We start from the raw sequence: 12690 nt of genomic DNA on the forward strand, positions 1-12690 counted from the left end.
AGTTACATACCCCCTTCCCCACCTTCCCAACAAATAAAATCTGTTCCGTTTTGTTAATGAACAAGGTTCTCTTTCTTACTGTTTTCGCGGGAATGTTTTAAACCGGGGACGCAGACTGTGGCGGGGGGCGGGTTTAGTGTTTTGATGCAAATGATGCTTCTAAACTCCGGGAATGACAGGCTCCGCAGTGCTGGATTGGTTGTTTCAACGCAGCCTGCCAGCAGTCCTGGGCGGGACTGCATGTATGTGTCGGCCAAGTGACTTTCTGGCAGGGGGCGGAGGGTAACAGATCCCCTGCTGCGTGGCTCTGTGATCCAGGATAAGGACCGCAGCATAAGATCTCTAACTGCCCTCCCCTGCCACAAAGTCACAGATCAACCCCCTCGCACCCCAGAACATGAAAACCGCCTCCCAGACTGACCAGGGTAACTGGTGACTGTACTGTGTATGTGTCCTGATGCTGGACCTGCCCCCGCCTCTGTAGCCTGCTACAGGTGACTGTCCTGTCCAAGTAACAAACCCCTTCCCCCCCTTCAGACAGAATCCCCTCTAAAAGACACTCTCGGAAACAGTACTTAACAGAAACAGATGTTTTATTATGAACCGCACATGAAAAGGGGGGGAGGAAACTTGGACGTGGGCTATTGTGAGATGGGTAGGAAAGGACTTTTCAAACTTTGGAACGAGAGCCTTCCATTGCTGCAGCAGTGTGCAGGGGCCGACTGAAAGTTTTAACGGCCCTTGCCGCCCCTCCTTCTTTGGACTTTTGGTGAGGGGGGTCTGGGACTTGGTGGCGGGGGAGGGCGGTTAGAGATAAACAGCAGCAGGGCTCTGTCCTCCTGCCTCCGGTCTTGCAGAACATCCACTAGGCGCCGGAGCGTCTCCGTTTGCTCCCTCATTAGTCCAAGCAGGGTTTGAGTAGCCTGCTGGTCCTCCTGGCGCCACCTCTCCTCCCGTTCCATGACTGCTCTGTGCATTTGTGACAAGTTCTCCCTCCACTGTGTCGTCTGGGCTGCCTGCTCTCGTGAGCAGTCCATAAGTTCATAAAACATGTCTTCACGCGTCTTTCTCTTCCTTCTCCTAATCTGCGCTAGCCTCTGGGAGTGTGATGCCAGGCTGGGTTGGGAGACAGTCGCAGATGTGTCTGTGGGAATGGGAAAAAGGGAGTAAATTCCTGAGACAGATAAATGAAGTTGCTAACAAAGAACATAGTCTTTCTCTGTGAACAACACCATGCACTGGACCTTTCACATGCGCACTCAGGACAAGGTCGAATTTTCGGCCCTCGCCTTCAGTGCCTGGGGTCCTGCAGTTGCGATCAGAGAAGCGTTGCAGGACACCTCTACTTCTGTTGCAGGAAAACATGGTAAGCCGTAGACTTGTTGCAGCTTAAAAATGTAATAGTAGCACTGGGGTCCTTTCGCACTGAATGCAAGGCCACTCTCTGCTGGCAGCAATCAGGGAAGCATGAGCTCTGCCCCTGTCCCACCTCCTCGCGGCTGTCCCCGGGAAAGATCCCTGTATGCTGCCCCTCTGCCGCCTCCACCGCGTGGCTGTAAAGCAGTCCCAATACTAACATTCCCCTCCCTAATTTAAAGCAGGGCGTCATGTGTGATATTACACTGATGAGGATCTCGGAGACCGAGAGGGGAAGGATGCTTCGTGAGACCATGCAGAGGCCAGGGCCGTATGCCGCCATGCTGTGCCGTGCAATGATCCCGGACTACCTGATGGACTCATGGCGTGGGAACGTGTGTTACCACGGGGGACCGAACAAGATCGCCCTGCCGCGGAACCTCATGCGCATGCTTGAGCGGTACCTCCAGGAGAGCTATGCCGAGCTATCCCAGGAGGACTCTCTGTCCATTCCCGGGCACATTGACCGTCTTTTCATTTAAGTGCAGCATAAGGGACTACAGAGTGGAGCGTCCTGTGGTGGCCTAATCATGAATATCCGGACATTATTTGATTTTCTATACATAGTTAGGACTAAATAGTTGACTAAGCCAACTAAATCATGAACAACAAATTACTAATATAGTTAATATTCCTGTTTTGTTATAAATAAAAGTTTCTATGTTTAAATGAGTGACTGAAAAGCCCATTCTTAACAATATAAATATTCCAGTTATGTTAAAATGAAATGTTGAGATGTTTAAAGCACTCACTGCTTGATCCTTCCCCTGATTCGGTGTCCGGGGTAACGGCTGTGGACGGTTGGTAGGGGATCTCGGTAAGGGTGATGAAGAGCTCCTGGCTGTCGGGGAAATCAGCGGTGCAAGCGCTGTCGACTGCCTCGTCCTCCTCATCTCCTTCCTCATCTTCCCCGTCACCTAACATTTCCGACGAGGAACCGGCCGTGGACAATATCCCATCCTCGGAGTCCACGGTCAGTGGTGGGGTAGTGGTGGCGGCCGCACCTAGGATGGAATGCAGTGCCTCGTAGAAACGTGATGTGTGGGGCTGGGATCCAGAGCGTCGGTTTGCCTCTTTGGTTTTTTGGTAGCCTTGTCTCAGCTCCTTGATTTTCACGCGGCACTGCGTTGCATCCCGGCTGTATCCTCTCTCTGCCATGGCTTTAGAGATCTTCTCGTAGATCTTTGCATTCCTTCTTTTGGAGCGCAGCTCTGAAAGCACGGACTCATTGCCCCACACAGCGATGAGATCCAAGACTTCCCGATCAGTCCATGCTGGGGCCCTCTTTCTATTAGATTGCACGGCCATCTCTGCTGGAGAGCTCTGCATCGTTACCAGTGCTGCTGAGCTCTCCACGCTGTCCAAACAGAAAATGAGATTCAAACTGGCCAGACAGGAAAAGGAATTCAAATTTTCCCGGGGCTTTTCCTGTGTGGCTGGTCAGAGCATCCGAGCTCGAAGTGCTGTCCAGAGCGTCAACAGAGTGGTGCACTGTGGGATAGCTCCCGGAGCTATTACCGTCGATTTCCATCCACACCTAGCCTAATTCGATATTGCCATTTCGAATTTAGCGCTACTCCTCTCGTTTTCGAGGAGTACAGAAGTCGAATTTAAAAGAGCTCTATGTCGAACTAAATAGCTTCGTGGTGTGGACGGGTGCAGGGTTAATTCGATGTAACGGCGCTAAATTCGATATAAACTCCTAGTGTAGACCAGGCCTTAAAGACATGCATCTCAAATTTTTGAGAGACATAGATCAGTTTTGGTCCTCAGGAGCTAGTGGAGGGTATAAAATGTCTATGTAATGCTTTGTATTAAGGTTTTATTTATAAATGGTTGATAATGATTAATAGATGTTACAAGCATTTTACAGACATGAGGAGTGTGTATTGTATAAATGGTTGTTATATCCCCAAAAATGACATTAAAACATTAAAGTTGCAAAGTCAAGCACTCTCAAATTTCCAAACTTTTGAGTTAAATTTGCCTGTGCAACTTTAATCAGCTTCTTTGTAGGTATAATGTTAGTCTTTAATTACATGATCACATCCTATATTTTCCACTGGAGCTTGGCTCCTGCCCATTCCCTTCCTCCCTATCCTGCTGCTGCTTCTTCCTTCACTCTCCCCAGCTCTTGCCCAGTGCCCATTTCTGTCTATCCACCCCACTCCTGTCCCTTACCCCATTCCTCTGCTTCTGTCCGTATCTGTCTCCCCAACCCCCCCATGGTCCTAGCCTTTCCTCTTCAATCCTCCCTACCCACCCCAATACACACTTCCTGGGATCAGCAGGAGGAACTCTGAGAGCACAGGAGAGACAATCTCTCTGCCCCGAGTTACAGTGCTTGGTGCCACAGTGGCCCTAGACAGGTGGAAGAAGCAGTTGCAAGGGAAAGTCCTGCTAAACCTCTGCAGCCCCAGGATGGAGCATGCTCAGTCATTCTGTGGAGATGATGCATATGCGGTCTGGTCTTCCCATAGGAGCTATCAGGAAATGGAGCATGTTCAGCATAGATGGAATCTTTGGAGAATTGAGCTGCCAAACTTCTAACAAGTCTTTACTGGGCATGTGCAAACTGAGATTTTGAGAGGTTTATAGCGTGGCCAGATTTGGGGATATTTTATGGCAAAAGTCGTATTATTGACACCACAGTGATCCCACTGCCAGATTTCAAGTCCCTGCTAGATCTACTCTTGGAAGACATTTTTAACATGGGCAAAACAATGGTGGTTTTTGTTTTTTTTGCTAACCTTTTTCTCAGAAATGGCTGAATCATTTTTGCAGAAATTTTTAAAACAAATTCTGTCTGAGGCAGACATCCAGTACGGAAAACTTCAGCCTGAACAGTATAAGTTTAGCAAAGTTATAATCACCCGAAAACACAGCCTTTATATACTAGGACAGGGGTAGGCAACCTATGGCACGTGTGCCGAAGGCGGCACTCTAGCTGATTTTCAGTGGCACTTCACACTGCCCGGGTCCTGGCCACTGGTCTGGGGGGCTCTGCATTTTAATTTAATTTTAAATGAAGCTTCTTAAACATTTTAAAAAACGTATTTACTTTACATACAACAATAGTTCAGTTATATATTATAGACTTATAGAAAGAGACCTTCTAAAAACGTTCAAATGTATTACTGGCACGCGAAACCTTAAATTAGAGTGAATAAATGAAGACTCGGCACACCACTTCTGAAAGGTTGCTGACCCCTGTACTAGGAAGTGTCAGGCAATGTTAACTATAGGCATCACTACTTGCACTGCCTATAATAAACACATTGGTGGAAGCTGTTGTAGATGGTATAAGTCATGGTTATAACCAATCTATTGACTTGCTGGATTCTACAACACTTGATTGATCATTTATTAACTCTAACTACCTATAAAGGTTGCTTTAATATAGCCTACTATTGTAGGTTTTGAGACCTCTACTGCTTTGGACGGGATGGGAATCAGAGTTCTGTAGAAAATAGGATGCTTACATGTGCTGTAGTACAAAGGGCTTCCCAGCTTTTTTGGTATTTCTTTTCAGTTGTACAGTAGTGGTATTAACTGAAGGAAGCAGGTGCCTCAGTTACTTAGTTTCCACTAACAGTTGATTGATTAGTTCTTAACAGAAAGCAAAAACATTTTCATGCCTAATTTGCTTAATTTTCAGTTAGAATGAGGGAATAAAAATAGCTTCCTCTCACAGTATAGTACAGTATTATTTTGCCACAGTCTTAAGACTCTCTGAAAATGGAACAGTCAGTCATGTTATGAACTTCCGTGTCAAAACTATATACTGTTGTGTCTGCTCCTGCAAGGTGCTGAGCACCCTCAGTTCCCATTGTCGTCTGTGCAACGAAGCTAAGCACCTTGTCCTAACTACTTAACAGCTCATTGGACTCTAGACAGGGGCATCAGAACAGGGAAGGCCACGGGGGTCATGGTCGCACCACTTTTTACTGTTGGTAAGGGTGAGTGATGGGAGGTAAGGGAAAGGGCGGAGAGGAGTGAGCAAGGGGCATGGCCTCAGGGGAAAGAGGCAGTGCTGGGCCTCGGGGGAAAGAGGCGGCATGGGGGCGGGGCCTTGAGGAGAAGGGTCGTGGCCTCAGGGGAAGGGGTGGTGTGGGGAGGCGAGGCCACGGTTTCGGGCGCCGGTGGCCCCCCCACTTTTAGGAAGCTTCTGCCACTCCTGACTCTAGAAGCATATAATACATTTAGTAAAGCACTGCATATATTGTGTGTTTGTGTGTGCGCATGTAAGATGAAATGAAATTTAGTTCATTATTTTAGCTACTTTAAAGGACAACTTTATAAGAAGCTAAACTTCAGGATTTTGGCCATGGCCACTTTCATGGGTCTGACAGTGGTGTTATCACTAAGTAAAAACCCAATTTTTGCTTTAGTCTTTTACCTCTGCCTTTGCAAACCTATAATAAAATCCCTGTGAAATATTGTTAAATGCTAATGGGACACCTGCTTAGTGGCCTCCTTTTTGGTACCAGTGTGGTGTGAGGTTGAAATTTTTGTATTGTTCCCAGCTGTGATGTCAGATTTGCATCCGCCTGGTCAGTTCACCAGTCATGAGCATAATGTCTCGTATATTGCCTTGCTAGAAAGGAAATTATACTGTCTATTTCCAAGTGATGTTATTTTTTTTCTCCGTGTTTAAAAAAAAAAAAAAAAAGTTTAAAATGTAAAGGATTATTTATATTCTCCTCCTGACATAGAGACCTGCTGCCTCAGTTAATGTAGAATGTGAGTTGTGTTTTAACATATTCATGAATAACTTCTATGTTCTTAGTTACTTGCTTATTTACTGTCTTCCAACTCTTTGTCTCTTTTTTGTTTCCATTCCTCCTTGTACACTTCTGAACCTGAGTAAATTTACGAAGGTATACTGAGATGACTGCTAAGATTCAATAAAGTTGCCAGTCTCTGTTTCAGTAGGAATTTTTTATAGCTGTGTTTTTGAATTTCCAAATTTAAATCTTTTAAATATGTGAAATAAGAAAGTAGAAACTGCTATGTATTAAAGATCGGTTAGAAGAATTCTTTGCTTGGATGTAGCCTTATTTGTATATACATGTCTGTTCTGTTTCCTGCTGTGATATGTTTTTCCAAGACATCAGAAGGAAATGTGGAAGGATGGGCCTGCTTTTTATAGGGGGGGTGGGGGAAGGAATTGGAACAAGCTAGATACAAGTACAGTACTTAATATTGTTTACCTGTGTTCATATGTTTAAATACACTGCTTTTTAAAAATTTTTATACACAAATAAAGTTGAGTGTGAAACGCTCACGGCAGTTTCTAGTTATTTCTTTTTAAAGTTGTTTTATATTTGTTCAGTGAAGTGGTCATTAATAAAGGATGAGATCTTATAGTTGTTGGATAGATGGGCTAGGACCTAGCTGGTCACGGACAATCCTAACACATTTTTAAGCATGATGTGCCCTGTCTACACTGCAAAGACTTTGTAAAATCATATTATATTATTTAAAACAAACGAGCTAACATGTTTTAATGAGCAACCTTATAACCATAGGGAGTTAAAAATTTTCAAATGTATTTTTTTGAGTTGATGATACCCCTTGAACTGAGCAATATATAATTATTTTAATTGTTATGGTGTAGTATGTGTAAGTGCAACGAGAAGTCTTTACTACTTGTAAGTGATTTTGTCTAAAGGATATGTATGCGTGTGTGTGTGGGGGGGGGAGACGGACTTTTTTTTTTTTTTTTTTTTTTAACACTGTTTCCTGGAAGGAAACTGTGGCCTCCAGCTCATTGTAATAACATAATTTCAAGACACGTAGCATTTGCTTAAGAAATTTGTGTAGTCTGTTTCCTAAGAAAGACTTAACTGTTCTTAGCTAATGTTAATGCCTTCCTCATGAGCTTAATAAGACTCCACCGACTTTCAATAATATGGAAGAATTGGATGTTTAACCAGGATCCTGAACATGTGTTTCAGGTGGAGAATTCCAAAGACAATGAAGAGAATATCCTGCAAAGAGAAGTTCCCCTCAGGCAGTCTCGACGAAGGTTTAGGAAGATTAACCAGCGGGGAGAACGTCAGACCATCACAGACAATGTGGATGCTAGCAGTTATCTTTCGGTGAGCATGTTTTCCACTAACAAAAACGCATCAGCCTAGTTGGTTTCTCATTGTCTGAGCATTTGGGTCTTTTAGGGTCAGGGACAGAAGGAGATAAAGTGTTAGTTTGTTTTTGTTTTATCTGTAAACATTTTTCTCCTTGGAGAACACTGAGAACACTTCGGATTTTATAGCTATAGGCGGCAATTCAGGTTCAGCAGTTGAGAGCAAAAATGCTTTGGTTTATGGATCTGCTGCTGTGTTCAATAGTGAAAATGCTTAGAAGGTCATTGGTCGGTGAAAGGATTGTCCTCCTCAAAGACCTCCATGGATACTTGGTTGTTGTTTTTGTAATATCTTTAAATCAAGTACTCATGCTAAAATGTTGAGATTTGTTTTTTTTCTATTCAGTTTAGATCATGTTGAAAAGTGTTTTATGAAATCCCAGCTACTGTACAATATGAATGCATATCTTGATGTTTCACCTGTTTTTCAATTCGGTATAAAGATCTGAGCGTTTACTTGAAAACAGCAGAATTTGGTGAGATGAAATTATCCATCCAAGAGGGTATTTGCCACACTAAATATTGCTAAATATATAAATCTGTATTGTGCCAAGGTAAATGCAGCTGTGATTCTCAGGCCACAATATTTTTTTCTACAGGGTTCTGTTTACCACTCGTTTTGTGTAATTGCATGCTAAAATCCTGTTAGTGGTGGGTTGTATGTGTGTGGCCCACACAAAAGGTTTCATTTGAAAGTAACTGTTCTAGATGTTTTATTGGTTTGACATTAAATCAGATTACCATCAAATCAAACAAGTTATCATGAAAAATGTTCACATTACCAGAAATTATACTTTCTGCTATTTTATAATGTTGGGGTTTAAGTGGAGCCAAATTTTAATGAGTCTTCAGGCCAGGAAAAGGAAAACAAATTAAGTAACTCTCTCAAACAAAAAAATACAAAACAAAAACAAAAACCCCACAACCTTCTAGTTGGGAGGCTTGCAAAGCATTTGCAACACAATCATAAACCTGAAATTAAACTACTTTCTGACTATATTTGAGTAAGTTAGTTTTTTGGCTTGTGATTAATATTAATGTTTTTAGAAGATAATTTTAAAAACTCCAAAACATTGGCACTTCAGGGAGTATAGGTTATGTTGGCATTTGTCTTCTAAGCAGAAAGGCTATTGTTGCTGTAACAGCAAGTGTATACTTTAAGTTCAGTTTCCTGTATCTCCTCATTTCAGGATGTCTGATGTATTCTGTTCTGTGTCAAGAATTAGTAAACAAACTGAGCTAGTCACCAAAGTGAGAATTTATGTTCCCTAGCTCTGGGAAATGCCTAAGAGTTTGATCATGGATGAAAGTCTAGCCTTTGTGATTGTGACAAAATATACATCTTTCTTCCTCCATTGCATTTCTATTTAAGGCTGAATAAGCACAGAAAACAGTAGTTCTCAAAGTTTTCATTCTTTGAGCACTTTGTAAGGAAGAGAGAATCTCATGAATAACAGATCCTGTGATTCTGTCTGTATGATTTTGAAGGGTACAAGGATTCACAAAGTCAACTATTTTAGGCACCAAGTTTAATTCCATGGAGTTTGGTTGCACAAACTACATTTCTGGAAGGAAATCTGTCAGTTGGTTGTCTCAGCTGGTTAACAGCTGACTGAAGTGAAAAACCAATATCATTTATATATCATGAGCTTTTGCTACCTGTATGACAGTTTTAGATTATTTCTGTAGCAAAAAAGCTTTTTAGTGGACAAATCGACTGATGTTTAAGAAATCAAAACATAATAGAATACATCTACCTGTTCCACATTCAGCAAGTAACAAAATTATTAAAAGAAAGAAAAGGGTGTGCAGATTTCACTAAATTTAGTCAAAGTTTAGTAAAATAATTAGGTAAAACATCTGGCATTAAGTAATATGGTTTCTTCTTCATATGCAGATATAAATGCCATTAGCATTGGTGTGAGTTACTTGTGCACACTGAGTAGCGAATATACTGCTAATATAAGATCATTGGTTCCCTAAGGTTTTGAAAATCTCAGATAATCCATTGACTCTCTCATAATTACCTTTTCACATTTCAGCATATCAATACATACATTTTACCATCTGACAGTAGTTCATAATTACCGTCCTTATATCTGTCTATAACACTATGCACTGGGGATATCTCTCTATATAATTGTGATTGCAGTTGCAACTTGATCAATGTCAGCTTTTCAGGAAAAAATGATGAAAAAAGTACAAGCAGTAGACAATGTGTGAAAAGATTTTCAGGAATCAAACTCTTAAAAATCTTATATATTTAACTATGTTTGTGATTAAAGGTGGTGTAGAGAAACTTTGGCCGTAGTTTGCAATAGGCAAGACATTGCAGTAGCATCCCTCCCAGAGCTGGGAAGTTGTTTACAAACGTTCCAACAGATTTGCCTCACTGACAGGATTATAATTAATAATTGCAGTATGTTATTTCACTTTTCTGCCTGAGGCTAACTGCTCTTTGATAGAGGCTGAATGTGGTTTGATAGGTCTTGTATTTAAGCCATATTTAATGATCACGTTATTCCATATTGCACTCATTGCATTACATTCAGGGTATAAATCAGTTCATTTTAGGTATTTGTATTTAAAATCCTGTAGTCCATGAGTCTTGGGGAGGCAATCTAGACCAAGGAGGGGTGGTCACGACTTGCCCTGCAACCTGCCTTACAATGCTCACACCCAGCCTACAAGCATGCAGATCACACCCTGAAGGGTCTGTGTGCTAGACCAGTGGTCTCCAAACTTTTTTGATCGCGCACCCCTATCGGTAAAAAATTTGAGCACGCACCCCCTGCCACGCCGGCTCTACCATTTTTGCCAAAGCAAAAAAAAAAAAGAAGCAGCTGCCGCTCGGACTCCCGCCCGAACTACCGAAGCAAAAAAAAAAAAAAAAGCGCCACTCGGATGAAGAAAAACAAAAAACCCTCCTCCTGCCGCGCACCCCTAAGGATCCTCTTGCGCGCGCACCCCACTTTGGAGACCTCTGTGCTAGACAGCACTAGTTCAGCAACTCTGACCCCAGCAAACAATCTACAGCCCTACTCTGGTCTTGGTTACAACCAGCAAGGTGACCCCAACACACTCCCAGTCCTGAAATAATATGGTTCATTTGTTTTTGTAAAGAGACAAAAAGCACATCACAGCTTATTAACTGGGGTTAATACACCCTTCCCTTTAAACACAGCACTGAATTGGTTTATAGTAAAAATAAAACAAATTCATTAACAGTAGAACATAGATAAGGGATGCCAAGTAAAAGTAATAAAGATAGGGTTACAAGCAAATAAATGTGAAAACACACATCTAAAAATCTAAAACTTAATCTAGCATGGTACAGGCTTTGTTCAAGATGGTTTCTCTGACCAGTCTTCATTCTTCCCAGCCATGGCTAGCTTCTCCTCAGTCAGGACCTTCCACAGAGGGTGAAAGATCTTTGCCAAAGCATGCTTCTCACCTATGTTCAGATTCCAGAGACTTCAAACCCCATCCCTTTGATTGAAGGACCCATCTTTCTCAGGTTGCAAGAGCTCTGTTCCCTTGTGTCTGTCTTGAGATGGATGCCAAAGATGACTTCTGTCTTTGCTTATATCTTCCAAAGTTCAGTAACTTTGTTTCAAGAGGCAGGATGACCTCCTGCTGTTTTTTCTTCCTGTGTCTTCTCATCCCCTTGTTGATTTCTATGTAAATGAGACTTCCATTGTTTTTGGTCACACCTTGCTTAATTTACATAGGAAACAGGTAAATAGCTGCCATCTCTCCTGTCTGGGAGGGAACCTGTTTCTCCCTGTTTGGCCACAGACTTTAAAGCGTAATATCATTAAGTATTCATATTTCTCATATAGTATTAATACATACTTTTCACAATGATATTGATCACCACTGTGCCATTAGCTTCCAGAAAAAAACCCTCATTTTATACACTTGTATAATGTATACAATCAGTTGATTCAATTGTTTATCACTGGAGATTCAGCCCACCTCCCTTTATAGATCAGTAAGCCTTTGAAATGGAATCTTCTGAGGTTACCCCTCAAAGTAAAGTTTATTCAAACTGTGAAGAAGGTGACATGGCATCTGATAGTAAAGGAAGCTCTACATTCTTTCTTCCCCCACTTGTTGGTAGCTTAATAGTTTTGTTTACCTAATCTGTAAAAATGGACCTTTGTTGTCTTTGCCTGAAGACTGGACTGGTCAGAGAATCAAATACGTATTCCTTTATCTAGGCAGACCTGTTTACCAACTCCCCTGACATGCCTTCCATAATTTCAGCATATATTCATAACTTTTTATGTACACTCTGTGTATCCATTATGCATGAATATTAATGATCTGTGAGTTAGTAGTTTTCCAAGGATATTTTACATGGCATCTTTTTAGATACAGATTATAACCATAGTGAGTTGGGGTACACTGAATTGGTCAGTCCAACTGAAACTCATTACCTGATACCATTGAGTTCTTTGCCCTCTGACACTGGGATGCTCCGAAGGTCATAAGTATACAACATAGCATTATTTGTGTGAGTTTTTGACTCTGAGGGTATGTCTACACAGAGATAAAAAAACCCTGCAGCTGGCCTTGGTCAGCTGACTCAAACTCACGGGGCTCGGGCTGCCGGGCTGAAAAATTGTTGTATAGACATTCGGGCTTGGGCTGGAACCCAAGCTGTGGGACCCTGCGAGGGTGGAGGGTCCCCGAGCTCGAGCTCCAGCCCAAGCCTGAAACTATACAACAATTTTTCAGCCCTGCAGCCTGAGCCCCTCAAACCCAAGTCAACTAATGCAGGCCAGCTGCAGTAGTGCTGCGGGTCTTTTATCCTTGTGTAGACATAGCCTGGATGCTCTCTGGCACATGTAACCTTTTAATTTCTAAGGGTATGTCTCCATTGTGCATGCGCGTGCACGCGCGCACACGCACACATGCACGCACACACGCACGCGCGCACACACACACACACACACACACACAAAAGTGTATTGTTAACTTGGGCTAACATTGCAGTGAAGACACAACTTCAACTAATAACTCAAGTTGGCAGCTTGAATTCAACCCCAGGTATTGTATAGGCTGTAACTCAAGCTGCTAACCCTAGTTAAATGCCATTTGCATGGTCTGCACTGCTAATT

The 12690-nt window shown here is 42.4% G+C and overlaps 1 protein-coding gene across 1 annotated transcript in view; it reads left to right on the plus strand.

Moving 5' to 3' along the window:
* The window catches only part of RAPGEF6 (Rap guanine nucleotide exchange factor 6), a 236294-nt gene that overhangs the window by 92101 nt on the left and 131503 nt on the right, over positions 1–12690 (plus strand). Inside the window, exon 6 of the mRNA XM_065410106.1 lies at positions 7377–7520. Coding sequence (XP_065266178.1) covers positions 7377–7520 — 144 coding nt within the window. The remainder of the gene's footprint in view (positions 1–7376; positions 7521–12690) is intronic.

This window comes from Emys orbicularis, chromosome 8 (assembly GCF_028017835.1).
Source record: "Emys orbicularis isolate rEmyOrb1 chromosome 8, rEmyOrb1.hap1, whole genome shotgun sequence".
Taxonomy (NCBI): Eukaryota; Metazoa; Chordata; order Testudines; family Emydidae; genus Emys; species Emys orbicularis.